This window comes from Typopeltis vanoorti, chromosome 9, assembly GCF_054136105.1.
Source record: "Typopeltis vanoorti isolate ZY-2024b chromosome 9, IOZ_Tvanoo_1.0, whole genome shotgun sequence".
Lineage (NCBI taxonomy): Eukaryota > Metazoa > Arthropoda > Arachnida > Uropygi > Thelyphonidae > Typopeltis > Typopeltis vanoorti.
In genome coordinates, this window is record NC_143557.1 from 63,623,103 (window position 1) to 63,649,497 (window position 26,395).

The following is a 26,395-nucleotide window of genomic DNA, read 5'->3' on the forward strand; positions in this document are numbered from 1 at the left end:
ACTCCCTATAAGGAAATGAAAGCCATTAGCAGATTTTTTTCCCGAAAGGAACATCATACTGTATCTATGTAAAACCAAATAAATAGAGCACAATGCTGAAAATCTCATTAAGCTTCTACATCATTTAAAGTTCATTTTACTTCCACCTGATGCTGTGACTTGCATCATTCCAAATTCCTCCAGGTGTTCCTTTCATTTCATAGTCCAATTGTGGGTTCTTCCAGTACTGTTGATACTACTTTGAGGCTAGTTCGAACTCGTTTTCTTGGAGGATCACTACGAGAATTGTTAATCAGGCTGTTGATACAGGAGCCTGGTATTTTCTAATACTCTCATTGGCCTTCCAGATGGTTGGATGGTTTTTTCTCACATGCCCATTGAAAGAAAAAGACCAATGCTAGCATAGGTTGCTGTTGCTGATGGACATTCCATAGATGTAGTGAAAGTAAGGGATAAGTCTTTCTTAAGTATTCTGAAGGAAGTTTTCCATGAGGAAGCATGGGTGTGCTGGATTCGATAACAAGGATTGAACACTTAGCTGCTATCGAAATAATCTGCGAAAGCTTTCAGGTATTCAACATTAGGTATCTTATTTTCATAATATAATCTATCCCATTGACCACTTCGCCTATAGGTAGAAAAACCAGTCTATCCACCATTTCACAAAAAACTTTAACCTGATTATCACTTTTGCATGTATCATTCAGCCATAATCTGTGTACCTTTTTCCCATATTCTGCACTATACTGTGCTTTCAGCCTGGTAGTGGAAAGAGCAAAGAGATGATGAGCTGTTTCCAAGGACTGAAGAAACAGCCTGAATCACAGCACATAAAAATCGATCCCGAGAGTGGCGTGATGTGGACTGAATCTTAAATGCTTACTTTTACCAAAGATTGTCTTTAGGAGTTTACTATAGGTTGACTGGCACTTTGAGTATAGAAAGGCACATCCATTTACAGCAGATAGACCAAGAAGGAGCACATGTAATGTATAATGGCCTCAAGACTATTCTAGCAATGGTACTTGTGATGTATCATTGCTGGAATAGCTTGAGGCTGTTGCAAAAGTTCCCATCCATAAACCATGTGTTGTTGCATGCCAGATATTCAATGGCCTGGTTTGTTGTAAGCATTATAATTCTGTCTGTTGACTCATTCCTAGTCATCAATTAAGAAATCCTGGTATTCTGGGGAAACATGGTGTTTCATTCACCACTGATAAGCTATATTTCTTTTCGGGATGTTGGATCTTTTGGCAATGCTCTTTTTTTGCAGATGCAAACATTATGTTTCAAAGAGTCGAGTATACCAATGGCAAATGGATTGATTTCAAGAGGTTGTTGATATACTGCATTTGCAGCCAACGATATGTTCTGATCTGGCCTTGTTACGCCCAAGGCTGCTGCCTTGATGATGTTGTTTACTTTGGGTACTTTAATCTTGTTAGGATCTGGGTGATATCTGAGGTTATTTACAGAAATTTGTTACTTCACTTCCAAATCTGTATGAGCACAACTTTTGCAAGAGAGTGTTTTCCCTCTGCTAACATTTCAACGTATTTGTGTACTGTTTGAGCTATTCTTGGCATATAAGTAGCCCATTGCACATACTTTATAACCTACTTTATTGTTCTTGATAATCTCCATCTGGCTGAACATTGACCGATTATTTTTCGGCCATGCAGAGAATTATAATATAGAATATTAACTTAAATATAATTTTTATAATATAATCATATAATATAATAATTTTATAATTTCTGTTAAAGTCTGCGAACAGAGGAAATGGGGTCCTAGATTTCACTTTATTAGAAGGTGTTATGGCCTCGTGAGGTTTGTCTTGGGGTGGTATTGTCCTGTACTCTAGTAATCTATAAGTTTTTCCTGCTGTTTCTGTTCGTTGGTGCTGGTTGGGGAAGAGATGAATGAATAAAAGAAAGTCGTATTGATGAAGGGAGAAATCAAAGTGGGCCTGAGTTCGCAGATCTAAACCTCAAATAGAATGTAGGGTTATGATAATCTGCAAGTTTACTGCTAAAATTAATAGCACAGTTCATTTCCGTCATCAGCTGAAGATGTCTTGAATCTATTAGTTCAAATATGCTGAATTAAGTGATTAACAGCAGGTCCACAAATTTTCTCTTCGAACATGCTGTCATGATGTAACAGTGCGCTACTGATGTTAAAAAAAAGTGTGAAAGCTTCCACAAATATTGTAAATAAAATACTTTGCTATTGTTTTCAAACATCTTGTACAATGCTTCCAAATAATGCCAAAATAAAAATAAATGCTTCTCTGTAGTGCTCATTCACAACAGCGCACCTAGCAGTGAGTTGTCTATTGAGAAACGCTTTTAGGCAAAGCTTCTCCTACATGCTTTTTTATTTTTTTTCCCCATACATATATTGACAGGTGCTGTTTTCAGCCGCCATTGTTAATCCTTTCCTTTTAAATGAGAAAATAGTTTAATGCAGGAATACTTGCATTTCTTAGTGTGTTAACTTGCGAAATTTAATTTCTTTGACGGATTTTTGTATAGGTAAGTTTCCAATGAAAGCAGTAATGCACGCTGATCAGAATTTCTTTATGTAAATTAATACATTTAACATATATCTTTCGTATATCAATTGTCGTAAATATATATTATTTTGCCTGTTCTATAGTATGATATAAATAGTGTCTGTGTGGGAGGATTTGCAAATCGGCTAATCAACGTTGTATTGGAGTAAATCAAAAATATGATTAGGAGATCACTTATTTATGAAATATATACAACATTCAAGCATCCATGCTTGTATGCAAATTAAAAGTAAGGGGGGGGGATGAAGCAAGTTAAAATAGACTAGATTAAAGAATTCCTCATTTCCTCACATGATGCTCATGATAATAATTATTGCCTCAGGTTTTCATTGAAGTGTCAAGCGAAGTTATATCGCAAATGTTTTTCTAGAACCAAGAATATATAGTTCGTATATAATTTATTATGCGTATTATTTATCAGAAATCATTATTCATTTTTATTATTCATATGGAATCTGAAGATTCACTCCAATGATGGGCATTATAGGAGTGTTATTGATGATAGCTGATGAGCTGCAGCCAATGAGAATAGAAGTGGAACTGCAGGAATAGAAAAGAGCACATTTGAGACTATTTGGTGTGAGATTGAGACTAGCAGAACAAAATATACAGTTGGGTGCTGCTATAGACCAGGTGATGGAATGGATGGTGGAGATAGTATGCATAAGCAAATAAAAGAAACGAATGGAAGAAGGGTAATTATTATGGGAAATTTCAACTATGGTAACTGATTGGAAGGAGGAGAGGACACATGGGAGAAAATAATTGGATTTTATGCGGTTATTAAGGGATAACTATCTGCAACAGCATGTAATGGAAAATACTAGGGGGTAGAGAGCGCTTGACCTAGTAATTGCATCTGAGAATTTGGCGGTAACGAATATGACCACGTTGCCACCAATTGGTGAGAGCGATCATAGGGTCTTGACTTGGGAGGTGGCTAAAGGTGTGGAATTTACAATTAAGACAGGGTACATGTGGAATTATCGGGCTGGTAAGTATGACAAGCTTAGGAGTTTGATTGGTTCAGTGCCATGGCATGTAAAACTGCAAGGGCTGGATGTTGATAGTGCATGGGAGGTGGTTAAGAAGTGTTTGCAGGAGGCAATGGCTGACTGTATACCTAGAGTCCGAATAATAAATCAAGTAGGGGTTAAATGGATGAATAACTCTATTAAGCTTGAGCTGCAAAAAAAGAAACAACTGTGGAGGGAATTTAAGGAGAAAAGTGACCGGCAGGCACATGAACGGTATAAAATGCAGGCCAGAAGGGTAACGAGTGTGGTAAGAAAAGCAAAAGCGGATCATGAAAGAACATTAGTCATGCAGGCTAAAGAGAATCCTAAACAGTTTTTTCGATATGTTGCAAGTGAAAGAAAAAATGTATATGGCAAAATGATTTTAAAGAATGCCGATGGTAAGGGGGTAACCGAATCAGTTGATATAGTGGAATTACTGAGCAAGCACTTTGCAAGAGTATATCATCCAGATGGTGACATTGCAGAAATTGCCGAGATATGGGCGCCAGGGTTTCTTCTTGATGGGGAGGAGGAGATGGAGAGGATCCATAGACGAGTGACCAAGATGATAGCAGGTCTGTGGAATGAACTTTATGAGAACAGGTTGAAGATTTGTGGGTTGCAGAAAAGGGGTGATATGATTGAGACATTCGAATTACTGAAGGGTTTCTATAAGATTAATTCAGAAAATATTTTTGAGAATAGGACTAGTGGTGGAAGGACTATGGGCCATCCATGGAAACTGGGCAAGAGTGTGGTTAGCAAGGGTGTTAGAGCTAGGCTTTTTACTTGGAGAGTGGTGAATGAGTGGAATAAGCTGCCAGATCTGTTGTGGGTGCCATGACTGTGAATGAGTTCAAGGCGAGGTATGATAGATACTGTGTGAATGTTGATTAGTTGTTCTTGACATGATGTTAGGGTCTCCCTCGATGAGTCTATCGACTCCTTGGAGTTGCCTGTAATAATAATAATAATTATTATTATTCACTGACTGTATGAAAAGCTGTTCTCATACGAAGTTAGCAAGGTTTTTTGCACCCACAAAACAGACAAATTGGCTAGCTCGCACACACACACACACAGTTAATAAACCTCATAAACTGGCTTCATAGGCTTAGTTACTTTTGTTGTAATTCCAGACATCTACTGACAATGCACTCATAGTTACCTTTGGCAACTCATTCCACTTGTTCATCACTCTCCAGACAAAATACATAGTCCTCATGTTCTTGCTAAACACAAAGCAAGCAAAAGATTGTCTGTTAGCCTTGTTTTTACATCTGAAGCAACTAAGGCTAGAAGGCCAGAGTATTATGTCTAAAACCAAATCTGAGTATATGAGTTGGATGGGATAATATCAAAGCATTATAAAAATGGATAAGGTAATAATTTTACTATCTATATTTGTCAAAGTGCTTTCTAACTTCCAAAAGATTATTTTGGTTGGAAAGTTCTGTTTGAATCCCATCTAGGTTTTTTATTCATCAAAATAGAAAACCATCTACAAGAATGCATACAATTTATTTTTAGATATAATACTTTGGCCTCATAGCCTTAGTTGCTTCAGCTGTAAAAACAAACTGACAGACTCAAAATCTTTGCTTACTTTGGCAATATTATCCCTGAATTTCAACATCCTGCCTATGGCACTTTCCAGATTTCTAGCCTCATCAATTTCTTGCACTGTATTTCTATTAGTGTAATATACAACTTATCTTTTCAGTCCAAAGTGTAGCATATGTACAGTTTGCTACATTGAATTGGAATATGAAAAGAGCAAGGAATTGGCAGTATTTAATTTGCCTTCTGCCAGTCCTACTTTTAAAGAATTTTAAATTAAAAATGTGACTATCATCCTACTGCGAGTAGTATTATACTTTCTTATTTTTAAAATAAATGTGTAGAAAAAAATTCCTTGTATTTGCAGAAGTTCTTTACTCATGCATATTAGTTAATACATATGTTCATAAAGTCATTTCCTAATAATTTGCCTTGATGTCACTATCTTTTCCATTTTAATTAAATTTCTTTTACAATAGATATCTATAAATCCATTCATTTATTTTAATTAGAGACTTGAACTAAACTAAATGAAATATTTTACCTTTTATATTATGTATTAAAAAATTATATCTTATATTTTTAATTATTTTGTTTTTGCTCATTGCTTTTGTGTTTTACAGACTTTATTCTTGTTCCTAAGTTACATCTGTTTCTAATGAGGTGATGACTTTATGAACACTAATTTTCAAGCTGTGAGTATATTTGAATGAAAATATAAATTTATATATATTTATATATACATACACACACATACACACCCATATCTTAATATTAGGTAATTATCACCACACCACACATCTTAATATTAGTAATTATCGCCACACACACATCTTAATATTAGGTAATTATCACCACACACACCCATATGGTAATATTAGGTAATTATTGCCACACACACACCAATATCTTAATATTAGGTAATTATCGCCATACCCCCCCCCCCCCCCCACACACCCATATCTTAATATTAGATAATTATCGCCACACACACATATCTATAATAAATTTAGTTTAATCCTTTATCCAAGTGTGAGCAAACAAAGTTTGCGCATGAAAGTATCTTCAGGACTGTGGTAAGGTGATGCAACACCAGGGCGACTCCTTGCAACACAAATATCGTAATATGAGTGAGTAGTATATTCTCAGACCAATGGTGAAGAATATTCTTCATGTCATTGTTTCTGTGTATCTCTTTGTTTCTTTTGCACATTGAATACATTTTGTTTTCATTTTGTCATGAAATAGAACTCAAGATATTAACTGTATGAAAATTTATATGTATAATTATTATGCATCCTCAGAGTCTCATACCTCATTGTGGGTGGTTTACCTTAGCCAGCACAGTCTCTCATGCAACTTTTAAAGTCATTCATTGTTTGCATGCTAACACCCTCTCAGGCAATCCATTCCATGATCTTGTCACTCTACATGCAAAGAACTTGTTTGTACAATCTTACTTCCTTTTGCAACTTCCAGTGACAGCTTGTTCCTTCTCTTTTTCTACTAAATGAAAAACCTTCCAGATTTTTCATATGGTAGAAAGAGGTTCCTCTGCTAAACATATTTGAACATCTTAAATGTTCATGCTGGGAATGTTTAGCATGTGTTTCATGTAGGAACTTGCTTTATTGTATATTATGCCTCTTCTGTGTTGAATGGATGCATTTGTGCAAAGTTTTGCCATGTTGTGGCATGTTGCATGCAATTTTTCAGTATAATTCATCATTATCAAATTCCTGCCATGTACCCTCAATGGGTGTACAGGATATGATAGTACTACATGAAAAATTTACATCATTACTAACTTCCTATCTACTATTTTCTTCCAAATCAGTCAGTTATCTGTCAAGACTACAACATTATCAAATCTTATATTTCTATCGTCTAAAGAACTTTTTCCCGTATCATTCCACGTATATCTTGGTCTTCCTATGGGTCTTTTTCCTGCAAACCTGGCTGAGAACACATATTTTGCTAATCTTTCCTCTCCCATTCTGTGACCATACCACCTCAGATTAGCTCTGCTAATGCATTCCTGGATGCTGAAAATGTCAAGTTCTTTCCTAATTCATTTTTAATAAGATATTGCCATTGATGCCATCTGTTCATGTGCTTAATCTTTCTCAGGACTCTCATATCTGCAGTCTCTAGTCTTCGGTCAAGTGTTTTACTTCTGACCCAGCTCTCAGATCCATAAATTAAAATTGGTTTGAACACTGTCTTGTATATAGCTAATTTAGTGTTTTGACTGATTTCTCTCTTATTCCACATAAATTTATTCATTTGTCTTCCTACCATACCAGCTTTGTTGATTCTGTTGTCTATTTCCATATTTAATTTACTACCTTCACTAAAAATCATGTCTAAGTAGCTGAAATGTGTTACTTGTTCTATAGGTTCTCCATTCACAGTGCAGTTGATATTTTTAATCTTTCTGCCTATTTTCACTGTTTTTGTCTTGTTATTGCTGACCTTCATACTATATCTATTACAACAGTTATTCAATTTAGTCAAGAAATCTTGCAGATTTATTTAGAAGTATAACATCATCTGCATAAAGCAAAGAGCTGACATTAACATCTCCAATTTGATATCAGGTTTAATACCACTTTCCTTCATAATGAATAACAGAGGAGATAATGTACATCCTTGTCTGACACCAGATTTGACATTCAACCATCTTGCTGTTCTTCCTTCAATTCTAACTGCTGACTTACAACTCAAATAAAGACTAAGTATTGCTTGATATAATGCCACATTGACATCATAAAACTGTAGCATTTTGAATAACTTCTCTCTTGTCACCTTGTCATATGCCTTTTTCAGATCTACAAAACGTAAATACAGATCTTTGTTATATTCCCATGATTTCTCAACTATTTGTCATAAAATGAAAATCTGATCCTGACAGCCTCTATTTGGCATGAATCTAGCTTGTTCTTCACCATTCTTTTCTTCCATAATCCTTCTCATATGTTTTTCAAGTATATGTGCGTAAATATTACCTGGAACACTCAGTAAAGAAATACCTCTGTAATTCTCACATTCAGTTTTATTTCCCTTTTTATATATGGATACTATTAGAGCTCTACTCCAATCATCTGGAATTCGTCCCTCTGTCCAATCTTTCTGAAGTATGCAGTGCAGCCACTTTAATACCTCCATACTTGAGCATTTCTGGTCGAATACAGTGTACTCCTGCTGCCTTTCTACATTTCAGGCCTTTGATGGCTTTTTCTACTTCAAGTATGGATATGTATTCCTGATCCTGACTGTATGCATGTTGAGTGTTTTTTACCACTGTGATATCACTGCTTGTTTCATTTTAACAATTTTTCAAAGTAATTACTCCGTACTTCAAGGATATCTTTTTTCCAGTTTTCATGTCTCCTTTATCATCTCTAATTGCTTTTACAGCACACTTTCCTCAATTTCTGAGCTTCTTCATCAACCTCCAGAATATCTTTCCATCTTCTTGATATTTATTTTCTATGTTATTACCAGTCTTCCCATGACTTTTGTTTTCGGCTAGTTTTACACAGTGTTTAACTTTCTTACATTTGTCTCTGTATTCTCTAAGAGCACAAGCTGACTTATTTGCCAGGAATTTTTGATATGCTTTCTTCTTTTCCTTCACAAAAATCAGAACTTCCTGTTCATGGAGTTCTGATTTTTCTATCCTTGCAGACAACCTCACTACATGCCTCTCTGGATGAATCTCCAAGATTTGGTTCCTGTTGTCCAACTCTTTCATTTTTTTCTTGTAGTATTTTAGTCTACAGTTCACATCTGAGAGCTTCTCAACTTTTATTCGCTTTAAAACTTTCTTGCATGTTCTTCTTTTCAATATGAAATTCATGTTAAAGATACCAAACAATTTTAAACCTGGTTTTACTCCATTTTTTCCAAGTAAGCAAACAGACAAATGTCAAGTTTGCGCCTGCAATTTATGCAGGACTAGCTGATCCCACAGGTAGTGCAAGACCAAGGCAACTCATGGTAAAAGTGGAGCAAGCTCTGATCACTAATCTTAATATTTACCCTTAATGCCAAAACACATCTCCAAGAAGGGGATGTATGATGTTTTGTATTAAAGGCAAGGGGCCACTACCCAGACCGGTTTTGACCTTTATTGAGGTCTCATCAGTGGGAGCCATGCTAGAAATACCAAGATTTAGTAATACAGAGCTTGTAAGTATTTTACCAAAACAAGTTACCATAAGGTGTTATAACCTTATTAAATAAAAATCTCAGGAGGAGATATAGATGTAGAAAGTATTTTTAACTTAGGTATAGTTATGTTAAAGATACCAAGCAATTTTAAACCTGTTTTTACTCCATTTTTTCCAAGTAAGCAAACAGACAAATGTCAAGTTTGCGCCTGCAATTTATGCAGGACTAGCTGATCCCACAGGTAGTGCAGGACCAAGGCAACTCGTGGTAAAAGTGGAGCAAGCTCTGATCACTAATCTTAATATTTACCCTTAATGCCAAAACACATCTCCAAGAAGGGGATGTATGATGTTTTGTATTAAAGTCAAGGGGCCACTACCCAGACCAGTTTCGACCTTTATTGAGGTCGAATGGGAGTTCATGTCTCTCATCATAGGCCTTTGGAGAATAAAGCATGCTGAGGGTCAGCAGACAGTAAGAGAGCTTTAAATAGGAGGTAAAAGAGGCCTCAGTCAACCTGTTTAGCCTTATATGGCTAATTGGTATGTTACACATATTCTCAATTTATCTGTTAAAAAAAAAAGAAAATTTAACCATAAGAATTTTGACTAATAGTTCACTTATAAATTTATCCTTAATAATTTCGTCAGTTATCTATGAAGGAGATCCATTGACCTGTTTTGAAAACAATAATTTCAGTTAGAACATTTTTTTTTAATTAAATAAAATTAAAGGACTTAAGGTCCGGTCAGTTGAACTGAAAGGGAACAAAATAAGGAACTTACAGACCTGGTACCACTGGGACTTAGAATGGGGTAGAAGACTGGCTCGGGAGATGCTGCTCACAAGGAGCAGCACCGCCTCGCAGTAAGCCTTCGCAGCTCGGGTTCTCAGATCTACCCCCCTTATTTGGAGTAAAGGAAACCGTGCCAGCGAAAGCTTTGTGGCGAGGAAGGACAGAGTGGTTGTTACTTTTCCTAGGGAGAGTTAGGTGGAGTTTTGGAGATACTAAAGAAATATACAGGGCTTGATGCGTCCCTGTATAAGAAAGCATATTTTCGGTGGTTTGCAGTATTTGTTCACAAATTTAAAGTCGCTTAGTAGATGTCTCTCTTGCGCACGAAATTTAGGAAGGTAAAAAAAGAAACCTTTCCTTATTCCTGCGTACATTAAATTTGTGTCCCGTACCTGGGATTTTTTCCATACCTTCCAGATGTGATACTTTAAGATGTTAATTAAAAAAATGGCGAATTTTTGGGTCTTGTTGACTGGTGGCAGGAATTGCAGGTGTATGACCTCTTCTAGTGATACCATCGGGATTCCCAGTGCTGTGCTCAGTCTTTTCCAGACGCGTCGGGCTGGTGGGCAAAAATAAAAGAAATACTCCACCGTTTCCACGCCCCGGCAGACATCACAAAAGGGATCGCACAGACTGGGTACGTACCTAGATTTAACCTGTTTCACCGGAAGCCGCCCATAAGCTATTCGCCAGGCCAGATCCAGATGAAAAGGCTGTCCCCAGCTATTCTTGATGTTTTTAAAGAGAATTTCATTGTTTGTCCCGAGGTTTGGTGTATCACGCCTGGAGAGTTGGAAGAAATCCCAGTATACTGCTTTCGGTTTGTGTGTGAGCCAGGCTAGAAATACCAAGATTTAGTAATACAGAGCTTGTAAGTATTTTACCAAAACAAGTTACCATAAGGTGTTATAACCTTATTAAATAAAAATCTCAGGAGGAGATATAGATGTAGGAAGTATTTTTAACTTGGGTATAGTTATGTTAAAGATACCAAGCAATTTTAAACCTGGTTTTACTCCATTTTTTCCAAGTAAGCAAACAGACAAATGTCAAGTTTGCGCCTGCAATTTATGCAGGACTAGCTGATCCCACAGGTAGTGCAAGACCAAGGCAACTCGTGGTAAAAGTGGAGCAAGCTCTGATCACTAATCTTAATATTTACCCTTAATGCCAAAACACATCTCCAAGAAGGGGATGTATGATGTTTTGTATTAAAGGCAAGGGGCCACTACCCAGACCGGTTTCGACCTTTATTGAGGTCGAATGGGAGTTCATGCCTTTCATCACTGGCCTCTTTAGATTTAAAAAAAAAAAAGTTGTGCTGAGAGTCAGCTTGATAGTGAGAGAGGAGGAGAAAAGATAGAGTGGATAGTAGTAGATAGTTAAAAGAGGCCTCAGTCGATCTACTTGGCCTGACTTAAATGTCAGCACCAAGAAGATCTCCGATATTATCTCCCTCCATCCGTTCTTTTCAGTTTTCCCCGGTCAAACACCTCTTCAGGTGTCTGCCCGAGGAAAGTGGGGAAAAACAAATGAAAGAAGCACCACATGAAAAAGAGGAACTAGTAAATAACATTAAAAATTACATATAACAATTTGTAAGAAACTAGGTATATTCTGAAATTTCAACCTGAATGACCAGTTTAATACTGATAAGAGCAGGGGCAGAGCCTGGCCTGGGTGATGCAGCCCACAAGGAGCTGCACCGCCTCGGTGTAAGCCTTCGCAGCCCAGGTTCTCAGGATACCCCCTCCTGTGTGGAATAGACATAGACCTTTTTTACAACAAAATTTCTAATCTGAAAGAGGACAAAAAGAAGAAAAAACAAACTAGATTTTTTTTTTTTTTTTTTTTTCCCCTCTGGCAGATCGATACTAGGAGTCGACTGACTTGTTAGGCGAGGTTTAAATCCTCCTGCTGTCTATTGTTGTGGGTTTTAATGATGAGATCTGCTAATTTGTCTCCACGGACGTGGTTTAGCATGTAGAGGCCTCTGTGCAGTCCCAAGTCGTCCTCTGCATCGATAATACCAATGATCTTTTTCAGGAGTGATTTCATCTATATTATCGACAAACACGTCGTTCCATTCTGCACTGGCGACTCTTGGCCCGTTTTGTCCTGTGAGTATCAGTTGAATGTCTCCGAATGTTTCTATTGCTTTTCGTAGTCTCGCCTCCTCCTCGGGGAAATCTTTTAAGAGATGCAATATAGGTGCATTGGCCTTTACGTGAAGAAACTTTGTGGTTTCTGAAGTTGACTTTATATTTCCAACTTGTGCTGGACTTCCTTGTTTCGATTTTTTAATATTTACTTCTTCAGGGCTGGCTGGCCTCTTTTGTGTGGTTTCTGCATTGTTGATTTCCATATCTACTGCCTCCGTGTCCTCGACTATTGTGACTGCAGTGATAGTTCCGTTTTGTTGGTGCTGCTGGTTATTTTCGGCTGCTACGCTTGTAGTGGCGGTTTGATCGGTGGCCGGTTCCTCCTGCCCTTTATCTCTCCTCTTAGCATGCTTCTCCACTGGTGTACTTGGCAGTGTTTCGGAGGTGGCGGCATGATTCTTTGTTGTTCCCTCATGCGCGGCCTTCAGGGTGGGGAAATCATTCGGTTCTGCGGCAATAACATTTTGGGCTGTTGTTTCCGTGTTGGGCGTAATAGTGCCTCCCAATTTTTCGGCTAGATTTCTGTCCGGACAGGTGTCTATTTTATGGCCGTTAATGCCGCATTTTAGGCATGCCGATTGGCACTGTGCTAGTGTATGACCCGCTGTTAGGCAGTTCTTACACTTTAACTTCGGGCACTGGGCCACGAGATGAGTCAGGGCTCCACATTTAAAACATTGCCTCTTTACTCCCGGATAACTCACCGAAAGGGTATTTCCTTTCGGGGACTGAAATTTGCTATTCCGTTGGTAAGGTATTTGCTTTTAAACAATGTCGAAATTCTTGCCAAGAGTTTGTACTCTCGGGATCGAAATTGACCCAAACATCGACAAAGCGACGTTTGTGAGAGCTCTTCTCAAAGTAGTCAATGCAGAAAGTATTTACGGGCTTACCCCTTACGGGGGGGGGGGGTAGATTCCAAATAGTAACAAACAACATAGAAACAAGAGAAACGCTCCTTAAAGGCATAGAATGTGAAGGGAAAAAATACCTACCCTTCCTAGTCGGGAGTATTTTAAAATCCGTAAAAATTGACAGGTTTCCACTTGAATATCTCGAGAAAGGGGAGGAAATCATTAAAACCATTTTCTCCAAGTGGGGGACTGTCCGAAACGTAACATTCGGACAAGACGCGGATATCCCAGAGTGGAAATCAGGGGAAGTGAGCATTTCAATCGAGATGAAAACCGAGGTCCCCAACTTGATTTTTTTAGGCTCAGCAAGAGTAATAGTCAATTATCCAGGCGTAAGAAAACAATGTTTTCGGTGCACCGCTTTGGGTCACCTTAGCGCTCACTGCCCGAAAAACAACACATGCCGCAACTGCTTATCGACAGAACACACATTGAATCAATGTGAGTCACCATGCCGTAAATGTGGGAACATATCCCATAAAATAGACATTTGTCCTAATAGGACCCTTGCAGAAAGAGCAGGAGGCGCCATAACACCTGCGGCAGTAGCCCTTCCTAAGCTCACAACACAGGACTCTCGAGCTATCGGCCAAACAGTAAACGAACCACAAACAACTGAACCAGAAGAGTTTCCAGCCCTCCAACTGCCAGCTACCGCAACGACTACATTAGGAAATTGGGCAATAACTGGGAGGAACGCAGAAGGGAGAATTAGGAAGAAAAAGAAACAGATCACTAAGAAATCGGAAGGCAACAATGACATCACAGAAACAGAGGAAATGGAAATCAACACCAGTACAACAAAACGACCCATCACGCCGGAAGGAGAAATGAAACGAAATAAACAGGACACTGAAAGCCAAATAGAAGCCTCAAGTTCAGATGAGGTTGAGGAAGGAAATGAGAAAATATCGCAAAACAACACAGAAAATGAGGAAGAAACCTCATCAGAAGAAAAAGACAGAGAGCAAGGAAACAATCCAGAAACTAAGGAAAGAACAGACTTTGTTAAAAGCAATACTCCAAACGGCTCTGTCATTCTAAAGAACTTTAAGGGATCTCCTAAAACGGCAGAAAAACTATTTCAGATAATGACCACAAAAGGAGAGCCAACTTTCTTGTTCTTTAAAAGGAGCAATAGACTCATATGGGGAGAACTCTATGTAAAGGATATAACCAAGGTCGAGCCCCAGCAACTGGATGGTCACCTGGACTTAACAGAGGAAGAAAAACAACTCCTATGCGACACATTGAAGTCACTGACACGAGTAGATCTGGAAAAGAGATACCCAGGGATGATGAAGGAATTTGAAAAAAGAACTTTACCAGTAGATACAAACACCAGTTCTTCTCACCCCATTACAAAACCGGTAAAAAGAAAAGACCCCCAATATGAATATTCGAATGTAACAAAACGAATCCTATTCTATCTTAGGAACAAACCCGAGATAAAAAACAAAGTCCACACAGCTGTACAGGAAAAGGGAGACGTAGCTTTGCAATGTGAAGGTGAGCTAGAGAGTCTTAGAATATGGCTCAAGTTTGGGAAAGTCACTTACGACCGAGTGGAATGGAATGAATGCTTGAAGAGAATATGGCAACTTAATGATGAAGAGTCAGTACACGTACTCACAGTGATGGAAAACGTGGTAAAAGACTATGAGGAAGCGGTAAGAGATAGCAGGGCAAATATGACATAAAAAAAAAAAAAAAAGCCCCTTCTAAGTTTCTTGGTTCTGTTTCTGTATGTTCACGCTTAATCCACATAGGAGGGGTCAGATCTGAGAACCAAAGCGGCGAAGGCTTACAGCTAGGCGGTGCAGCTCCTTGCGGGCTGCATCACTCGGGCCAGGCTCTTCCTCCGTTCTTGCAGTATTTTTCTGTTAATTCACCGACTTTTGTTGTTCTGTTTATGCGTGTTCTAGCTCCTTTGTTGTTTCTGTTTATGTATGTCCTAGTTCTTTTGATTTTCAATTTATGTGTGTCTTCCTGCATTTGTTTTTTTCACTTCTTTCATCGGCCAGACATCTGAAGAGGTGGCTGGCTGGAGAACGGATGGAGGGAGATGATGTCGGAGATCTGCTTGGTGCTGGCATTTAAGTCAGGCCAAGTAGATCGACTGAGGCCTCTTTTAACTATCTACTACTATCCACTCTATCTTTCCTCTCCTCTCTCACTATCAGGCTGACTCTCAGCACAACTTTCTTTTAAATCTAAAGAGGCCAGTGATGAAAGGCATGAACTCCCATTCGACCTCAATAAAGGTCGAAACCGGTCTGGGTAGTGGCCCCTTGCCTTTAATACAAAACATCATACATCCCCTTCTTGGAGATGTATTTTGGCATTAAGGGTAAATATTAAGATTAGTGATCAGAGCTTGCTCCACTTTTACCACGAGTTGCCTTGGTCTTGCACTACCTGTGGAATCAGCTAGTCCTGCATAAATTGCAGGTGCAAACTTGACATTTGTCTGTTTGCTTACTTGGAAAAAATGGAGTAAAACCAGGTTTAAAATTGCTTGGTATCTTTAACATAACTATACCCAAGTTAAAAATACTTCCTACATCTATATCTCCTCCTGAGATTTTTATTTAATAAGGTTATAACACCTTATGGTAACTTGTTTTGGTAAAATACTTACAAGCTCTGTATTACTAAATCTTGGTATTTCTAGCCTGGCTCCCACTGATGAGACCTCAATAAAGGTCGAAACCGGTCTGGGTAGTGGCCCCTTGCCTTTAATGCAAAACATCATACATCCCCATCTTGGAGATGTGTTTTGGCATTAAGGGTAAATATTAAGATTAGTGATCAGAGCTTGCTCCACTTTTACCACGAGTTGCCTTGGTCTTGCACTACCTGTGGGATCAGCTAGTCCTGCATAAATTGCAGGTGCAAACTTGACATTTGTCTGTTTGCTTACTTGGAAAAAATGGAGTAAAACCAGGTTTAAAATTGCTTGGTATCTTTAACATAACTATACCCAAGTTAAAAATACTTTCTACAATATGAAATTCAGTTTTATTGCTCAAGACTAAATGATGATCACTTCCAATTTCAGATCCTCTGTACATTCTGGTGTCCTGCACCAGAGAGAAAACATCACTATCAACAATAACATAGTCAATGAGACTTTCTTATTCTTTGTCTCTTCTCTCCATGTGAATTTGTGCATGTTTTTATGTTGGAACATTGTGTTAGTAATAACCAGTTCATGTCCTGAGCAGAAATCCATTATTATTAGTTTATGATTAGTTTGCCATCATGATTAGTTTTGCTCTTTTCTCCAAATTTTCCTGAAATATTTTTATATGTTTGACAATCATTTCCTACTCTGCTATTTAGATCCCCAACAAGGAGCAACTTTTCCTTTTTCATTGTGTCAGTTGCTTTCTCTAAAGCCTAAAAAAATTCTATTACCTACCTAGGTAGAATTCTTCTTCTACTAAGGTATTCTTCTGTTGGACCATAGGTACTTATTTTTGCCTATGGTCCAACAGAAGGTTCTACCATAGGCAAAAATAAGTCTCATTTTCCAGTTCCCCATTCTGATATTTGCCCACATCACTCTACTTGAGACTGCCTGCCATTCAAGAAGATTAGCCTCGTATTTAGTGTTGAACACTATGACTACTCCTTCTTTTCGTTGATTGTCAATGCCCGAATATAACATTTTGTATTTGTTGCTCAGAAATATCTCACCAGCTTTTGTCTTTTTTTGTTTCAGTGACCCCTATTATGTCGATCTGGTACTTATTCACCTCAGCTAGCTCCATTTCTTTGCCATTCAGGGTTCTTATATTGATAGTGCTGATATTGAGTTGGGGTGTGTTTTAGGATTTGTTCCAGTAGCTGACTTTTCGCTGTTTGCCGTGGTTCCCTGGCAAAAGCAATAGGGGCCTTGTTTAACCGGGCGACTCCCCAGCCCGCATGAAATTCTGTCTTGTACCATCATTTAATATTTTGGTTTAAGCCAATAAGAATACAATTTGGTTGGCTAAATCTTAAATTGTGAGCCCATCTTCTTTCATTCAGTATCCAGGTAGATATCTAACAGGGGTGCACCACGAGAAGGTGAGGATTGGACATTAGGTTAGAAGCCCTGGTTGGTTGTCTGCATTCCTATAAAGGCTATGTGGAGGTCTCCTCTCCGTTATATAGCTTTGACCTTTAAGCTGTATAACTTTAAGCTATATAACTGACCCCTTCAGTATAATTTTATTTGCAAAATTAGTATTTGTGAACTCTCTTAATATAGAAAATCTCAAATGCAATTCGAACTAATTAAGTTATATATATATATGCACATCTTTATTTTCTTTTAAAAATGTCCTATTTTCTTTACATAAATCATCTGGGTTCTGCACATAATGACCTCATTATAAAGGTGTTTCATATTTTCTGCAATTGAAGATTTGAAATAGGATGTTAACACCATGTATTTGTTTGATACTGTGTTTGGTGCTACAATAAAACTTTCATTTGATTGTATTTATGCATGCATGCAATATATTGTTTGTGGGAGGTGTAAAAAAAGTTTCTTCACTTGGTTACTAAGTAAATTATAATTGACAGGAAATTATATTCTTGGTTAATCTTTTACTCAAGTGTAAGCAAACAAAGTTTGCATATGAAGTATCTTTGTGACTTTATTTCATGTCAGTTGCTTCAGCATCCCGCAATGCAAAATACATTTCCTTTCAGATGTGTATATTATTATTTATTATGTGAGACCACCTGTCTACCACACTCGCAGTCATACCTTCCCTTAAAATCATTCACACTTGATGCTCTCACTACTTCAACAGGCAAACTATTCCATTCGCTCATTGCTCTTTGAGAGAAAAATCTAGCCCTTACCTTTTTCTTAACTGTAAACAAACTTAACTTCTATGGATGTCTCCTGTGTTCTCTCCCCACTTCCATATAACAAAAAATTTCATCGGACAATATCATTCTGCAAGGTTTAAGGTAACAAGTGGTGTACCACAAGGATCAGTGCTTGGTCCACTGTTATTCAATCTGTACATTAATGATATTGGGAAGGATTTGACAAGCGACATACAGCTATTTGCTGATGTTGCAAAGATAGGTAGGGTAATCAGGAATGGTGATGATATGCAGTCTTTGCAGAATGATTTGAATAGGGTGGAATTGTGGGCATGGGAAATGGGTGTCAGTTCAACGTGAGTAAACGTAAAGTCATTCACTTTGGCATGATTAGATATCCAATGTCGTATTATATTGGTGGGATTATGCTAGAAGAAACTGATGAGGCTAAGTATCTTGGAGTATTAATAGATAGGAAGTTAAAGTTTAGGGGTCATTTGGCAAAGATCAAATATAACTCAAAAGTTAATTGCAATGTTGAAACGAACGTTCACATATAGAGATAAGGATGTTATTTTGCCTCTTTGCATGGCCTTGATAAGATCTCACTTGGACTATTGTGCGCAGGTCTGGTCTCCTGGTTTCCATTGTGATTCTGATATGTTGGAGAGAGTACAAAGGAGTGTGTTAAAAATGATATCAAGATTGTGGAATACTGATTATGAAGACAGAATTGAGAATTTGTAGACTGCAGACACTAGCAAGCAGGAGAAAGAGGGGGTGATATGATTGAGACCTACAAACTTATGAAAGGGTCATACAGGATTTCATTTGATGTAATTTTTCATTTTATGGAGAGTGGGGGGGAAGGACACAAGAATATCTTTGAAAAGTGTGTCAAACTAGCAACTTTCCATTAAACCAAGTCCAGCATCTCTCCTTTGTCACATCCAGGAGTCTATGGAGTATCGTGTGATCAAGTTTACTACGGTCAGACAGGAAGAACTGTGGACATCCACATCAGTGAACATAAAAGATACATCCACCACTATTGCCATGGCAAGTCGGGCCTAGCAGACCATGCTTTGGATACCCCTGCACATAGGTTGCACACAACTGGAAGAAAACAAGTACTGCACAAAAGCTTTTACAAGTCAGGGAGATTATTATTAGAAACAACAGAAGCCATGAAACATACTCCGAATCTTAACAAATATTATTATTATTATTTGTCACCTCCAGGGAGTGCAAAGACTCATCGATGGAGGGCATCTACTCTACAACTCTGCTTCCACCACTCATAAATTCACCAACTGACCGCAACTACACTAATGCCATCTACCGCCAGCCACCACCACTGGTATTTCCACAGACAATCACAAACATCTATGCCTACGGCGGGATTTGAACCTGCAGCCTCTTGACTGGCGAGTGGACATGCTAACCACTCGACTAGCCAGGCTGGCAAATATGGCTGTATAAATTTGGTTACGATTTAGGAGACAGTCATCTTAAGACATGACTAGTACCTGCTTTCTCTGTGTTTTTTTTTTAACATAGAGGGCGTCTAATTAGGGCTTTAGTCTTTGTGTTGTTGCTACAATTTTTTAAACTAGTCCCATTATTACACCATGTTGTTGTAATCTCATGTACTGTGACAAACTGTTTTTTGTGCTCTGAAAATGCTGGTTATAATACCAGCAAAATATCAGCAATAAGTCAATAAATAATTATTTACTTATCTTTCTGTGTTCTGATATATTACTGTCAAAATTAGTCATCATTAATTTATTTAGGAGTATAACATCATTTGCATAACACAAAGAGCCGAGATTAACATCTCCAATTTTTATATGTTTAACATCACTTTTGCAGGAAGTTAAAGAAGCAGTGCAGGATAAGAAGAAAGCATATCTGAAGTTCCTGACAAATAAGTCAGCTTGTGCTCTTAGACAATACAAAGACAAATGTAAGAAAGCTAAACACTGTGTAAAACTAGCTAAACAAAAGTCATGCGAAGACTTTGGTAAGAACATAGAAAATAAACATCAAGAAGGTGGCAAGATATTCTGAAGGTTGTTGAAGCTCAGAAATCGAGCAGAGAGTGCTGCATAAAGATGACATGAAAATTGGGAAAAAGATATCCTTGAAGTATGGAGTAATTACTTCAAAAATTGTTAAATGAAACAAGCAGTGATGGCACAATGGTAAGAAGCACTCAACAGGCATGCAGTCAGGAATACATGTCTATACTTGAAGTAGAAAATGCCATCAAAGGCCTGAAATGTGGAAAGGCAGAATGAGTAGATGATATCTGACCAAAAATGCTCAAGTATGGAGGTATACAATCTTACAGTGGCTGCACTGCATAGTTTAGAAAGCCTGGACAGAGGGATGAATTCTGGATGATTGGAGTAGAGCTCTCATAGTACCCATATATAAAAAAGGAAATAAAACTGAATGTGAGAATTACAGAGGGTATTTCTCTATTGAGTGATCCCTGGTAAGATTTACGCAAGTATACTTGAAAAACGTTTGATAAGGATTGTGGAAGAAAAACTTGGCGAAGAACAAGCTGGATTCAGGCCATATAGAGACTGTGAAGATCAGATCTTCATTTTATGACAAATAGTTGAGAAATCATGGGAATATAACAAAAATCTGTATTTCAGTTTTGTAGATCTGGAAAAGGCATATGACAAGGTGACAAGAGAGCAGTTGTTCAAAATGCTATGATTATATGGTGTCAATGGGGCATTATATCAAGCAATACTTAGTCTTTATTTTAACTGCTGACTTAGAATTGAAGGAAGTACAGGAAGATGGTTTAATGTTAAATCTGGTGTCAGTCAAGGATGTACAAGGGCGATCTGAAAAGTTCTCTAACAATGAAAAATTTGAATTTATAATTTCAAAATTATTTTTATTTTCCAACATAATCCCTCTCTCTTAAGACTAATACATTTATTCCAGCAATGGTCCAGCACCATTATCCCGTCCCTTTAATGGTTCTCAGATCTGCAAAATACTCCTCTACAGCTGCAATCATCTTTTGATTCAAAGAAAAATGCTGACCAGCAAGGTTTAGTTTTGGGAAGAGATAGAAGTCAGAGGGAGCCAAATCTGGGGAATAGAGTGGATGTTCCAACAATTCATAGTGCAGATCCCTTAATTTTCCCATTGCCAAAGCACCTTTGTGGGCAGGTGCATTGTCCTGATGAAAGATGAATTTTTTCTTCTACAAACCAGGTCTTTTCTCACAAATTTTTTTCGTCTAGTCTGGTTAAAAGATCGGAATAATATTCCTCGGTTATTGTTTTACCATTTTCAAGATAATTAATAAACAAAATGCCTTTAGCATCCCAAAACATTGATGCCATGACCTTTCCTGTTGATGAAACCGACTTTGTCTTCTTTGGTGCTGAACAACCAGGTTCTGTCCACTGTTTTGACTGCGTTTTGGATTCTGGTGTGTAATGGTGAATCCAAGTCTCATCCATAGTAGTAAATTGATGCCCAAAATCAGTTTTATTCTTGTTAAAACGCTCCAAGCACTGTTCGGAGATTTTCGTGCAAGTGCGATTTTGATCCGCTGTGAGCAATCATGGCACCTATCTTGCACAAAGCTTATTTATTTGCAATTCTTCATGCAAAACATATCATACACATTCTTTTGAAATGCCTATAGTCTCAGCAATTTGATGCACTTTGACTCGCCGGTCATCCAATACCATATCGTGTTGATCAATGATTTCTGCCATAGTTACGCTTTTTGGATGTTCTTACATGGATCATCTTCAAGGCTAGTACAGCCACATTTAAACTCAGTAGCCCATTTCTTAATTGTAAAAAATAAAGGAGAAGAGTGCCCATAAACGTTTATGAACTTCGAATGAATTTCTTTTGGAATTAAACCTTCTTTTACAAAGAATTTTATAACTGCACAATACTCAATTTATCCATTTCAAGGGATACAGACAACACTTTTGCTTCCGACAGCTGTATAAAACAAGCTACTTGATAGAATGACTTGCAATTTCACATGGATGCTTATGAGAGATGCACCAACTTAGAAAAAAAAAAAATCTTGCCAATGGTGTTGCCATCTATGGTCGAGCAAAGAACATTTCAGACCACTCTCGTACGTTATCCTCTCTGTTATTCATTATCTGTATGGATCACATTATGAAGGAAAGTGGTATTAAACCTGATATAAAAATTGAAGATGTTAATGTCAGCTCTTTGCTTTATGCAGATGATGCTATACTTCTAAATAAATCTGCTAAAAGTTTGCAAGATTCCCTGACTAAATTGAATAACTGTTGTAATAAATATGGTATGAAGGTCAGCAATAACAAGTCAAAGACAATGAAAATAGGCAGAAGCATTGAAAATATCAACTGCATTGTGAATGGAGAACCTATTAAACAAGCGAAACATTTTAGCTACTTAGGCACGATTTTTAGTGAAGACGGTAAATTAAATATGGAAATAGGTAACAGAATTAACAAAGCTGGTAAGTCAACTGAATAAATTTATAAGAGAGAAATTAGTCAAAACACTAAGCTGTATACAAGACAGCATTCAAACCAGTTTTAACTTATGGATCTGAGAGCTGGGTCAAAGTAAAACTTGACCAAAGACTAGAGACCGCAGATATGACAGTCCTGAGAAAGTTTGGGGGTGTGAACAGATGGCATCAATGGCAATATCATTAAAAACGAGAATATTAGGAAAGAACTTGACATTATCAGCATCCAGGAATGCGTTAGCAGAGCTAATCTCTGGTGGTATGGTCACTTAAACAGAATGAGAGAGGAAAGATTAGCAAAACAAGTGTTCTCTGCCAGGTTGGCAGGGAAAACAACCCAGAGGAAGACCAAGATATAGGTGGATTGATATGGTTAAAAGTGCCTTAGAAGACAGAAATATAAGATCTGATGATGTTGCAGTCTTGACAGGTAACAATTGATTTTGAGGAAAGTTGTAGAAGGTTAGTAGTGATGTAAATTTTTCATGTAGTACTATCATATTCTGTACACCACTTAAGGATACCTGTCAGGAATTTGATGATGATAACATCACTTTCATGAGATCCATAATGGAGATAATATCCATTCTTGTCTTGCACCTGATTTAACATCAAACCATTTTTCCTATACTTCTTTGGCCTGAACTCAGATTGTTCATATCAGAGCTTGCCTTCCACGATTTTCTTAGCCTTTTCTCAAGCATGCATTCACAAATCTTACCAGCAACATTTAGTAGAAAAATCCCTACTTAATTCTTACATTTTGCTTTATTTTCCTTTTTTATTATAGATGGTACTATGAGAGCTCTAGTCCAATCATCTGACCAGGCTTTCTGAATTATGCAATGAAGTTACTGGAAAACTTTTATACCTCTATATTTCAGCATTTCTGGTCGAGTATATCGCTCCTTCTACATTTCAGATTTTTGATGTTTTCTACCACCTTGCATTCACCTCTTGTTTAATTTAATAATCTTTCAAAATAATGGCTAGAGACATCTAGAATATGTTTATCTTCAGTTTTTTCTGTTATTTTTAATCTTTTATCCCTTTTACTCGTTTTATTTGTTCCTCCATTTGTGAGCTTCTAGAATATTTTTGTTGATTTCCTGATATTTATTTTACATGCTCTTACAAAAGTCTTCCCATGACTTTTGTTCAGCTAGTTTTACACAGTTCTTCACTTTCTTGCATTTTTTTCCGTATTCTCTCAGCACAGGCTAGTTACTTGCCAACAACTTTCGATGCACTTTCCTCTTTTTCTTGACTGCCTCTTTAATTTCCTGGATCTACTAAGGAGGTCTGATTTTCTATGCTTGCATATAACCTCATCACATGCCTTTCTGGCTAAAGTAATCAATATTTTATTAAGGATCTGCCACCAAATCTCCAAGGTTTGGTTCTTGTTTTCATATTCTCTCTCTCTCTCTCTTTTTTTTTTTTTAATAATATTTGTCGATGTCTACAGTTCACTTCTGAAAGCAGGTGAATTTTGATTCATTTTAAATCTTACATGCTTTTCTTTTTGATAGGTTATTCAATGTTATCCTGCTCAAAACTAAATGATCACTTGTTTCAATTCCTCTGTGTACTTTTTGTATCCTGAATTAGTCTGAAGATATTGCTACCAACAATAACATAGTTATGAGATTTTTTATTTCTTGTATCTTCTCTACATGTGAATTTGTGTACGTCTTTATGTTGGAACATTGTATTAGTTAGTGCTTTTTTATTCATTGTATTAGTCAGTAATGATTGAGACTGAGCATTAAGATACCTGTTTCTGTATGTAGGTTTTCTGTAGATAGAGATCTTCAGGTTTTCCAATGAGCAGGTTAGTTTTTACATCCAAAAAAGGAAAGGAATGGTTACAATAGGTAGCAAATTGAAACTATCACGGTAAATGTTTTAATGAAATTTTAACGTGCTGACTTCCGAAATGAGCTTAGAAATATTATCAAAGGCTTCAATTCGGTGACATAACTTATTTAAGTTAAGGGATATTACACCCTAAATTGTTTCTTAGCCGAATAAGAAACTGAAAGAGTTTCATGCCGAATATAGAAACTATATGAAGTTCGGCGATTCCAAGCGTAAGCAAATATCTGGATAGTGCAGCAACTGACCCTTAAGTTGCAAGCTGAGGCAACTCATAGCAAAGGTGGAGCAAGCTCCGATCACTATTCTTGATATTTACCCATAATTGAACTTAGCTCCCAGGAGCTGTATTACTGTTCTACATTATGAGATAAGGTCACTACCCAGACTGGTTTCAACCTTTATTGAGGTCTCATCAGTGAGTAGGTAGACCTAGTTAATAATACCAAGTTTGCAGCGAACAAAACTTACATCCCTTCTATGAGAATTGCCAAGAGGTGTCCTAATAAATTACTAAATATATGAAGAGTCTAAGGCTTCAATTCGGCGACATCACTTTAGTTATGTCGCCGAATTGAAGCCCATTTCCCACGAAATTAACCACGAAACTAACACATTTCCCACGGAATTGACCACTAAACTAACACATTGTTAGTCTCTGAATTTAGAAGATCCAGGTGAATGGGGAAATATTGATGAAAAAATAAGAATTGTTTTAATTGAAATGGGGCCTGTTCAAAAGAAAAATATAATATATCCCAGAGATACATATAGTCATAAATTTGGCGACATGTATTATAATAGAAAAATGGAAAATAGGGAGCTTGTGCAAAGAACATGGCTCATTTATTCCGAAACTTTAAATTCTGTTTTTGCTTTTGTTGCAAACCTTTCGCACCTACCGAATCAAGTAAGTAGTCTTGTAGAAGGTTATAACAATTGGAGAAATGTAAGTACAGCTTTGCATAGATATGAGACTAGTTTAACTCACATGAAAAATTTCTTAAATTGGAAGGAAGTTGATAAAAATTTAAAAAACAAAACTACTATTGATTGTTAGACTCAAAGCATGTATGAAATGGAAAAGAAATATTGGACGAGTGTTTTAGAACGATTGATTGAAATTATAAAATTCCTTGGTAGCCAATTTAGCTTTTCGGGGATCATCTGATAAATTATATGAAAGGAATAACGGCAATTTTTTAAAATTAGTCGAACTGTTTGCAAAGTTTGATCCCGTTACAGAAAAAGTCATGTTGAAAGGGCCCTACATCGAAATAATAGAGTACGCTTTTTGAGTAAAGACAGACAAAATGAAATATTCTTGTTGAGAGGCTTATACGCTGGTTAAACATGATAACTAATAATTAAGGAATTGACAGCGTACACTAGAAATATAAATTAAATAAACTTTAATATATACCTTCCGATATTTCGGCAAACGTCACTTTGCCATCTTCTTGGGAACTTAATACAAAGACACGTGCACACAAGTACTACATAACAGCAAATGAGAATTACAGCTAGGAAGCTAACGCTTTCCTAAAGTCCTGATGGTGTCCCCTGGCTGGCTATATTGGTAGTTCTTGGCCTTTGGGCTGAAGTTCTTCTGATAAATGTTTCCCAAATTTGGGGCAGTCTCATGCATCCAAATTTGTTGAGGTTTGGCATGTTCCTAAGGGCTGAGGCTGATTCCATGAATAGTCTTTCATATTTGAACTTGCTGCGGTGTATTACTGTGGCTTTCTTCCATCTTATTCTGTGGCGAGTATCCAGAGCGTGGTCTGCAAGCCCAGAGTGGCTGTACTGGTGAAATCAGATGTAATCCTTGTGTTCTGAGATTCTGATATTTACTGTCCTGCCTGTTTGGCCAAAGTAGGACAGTTTACAGCTGCAAGGGACCTGGTATATACCAGGTAGGTCTAGGGGAAGTGGTTGGTCTTTA

The 26,395-nt window shown here is 37.4% G+C and overlaps 1 protein-coding gene across 2 annotated transcripts in view; it reads left to right on the top strand.

The window, feature by feature from the left end:
* Positions 1–2,371: 2,371 nt before the first annotated feature.
* The window catches only part of LOC150103094 (RNA-binding protein 39-like), a 356,476-nt gene continuing 332,452 nt past the window's right edge, over positions 2,372–26,395 (top strand). For both annotated transcript variants that reach the window (XM_090397583.1, XM_090397584.1), the window contains exons 1-2: positions 2,372–2,540; positions 5,784–5,855. In XM_090397583.1, coding sequence (XP_090253709.1) covers positions 5,835–5,855 — 21 coding nt within the window. In that variant the 5' untranslated portion in view covers positions 2,372–2,540; positions 5,784–5,834. The remainder of the gene's footprint in view (positions 2,541–5,783; positions 5,856–26,395) is intronic.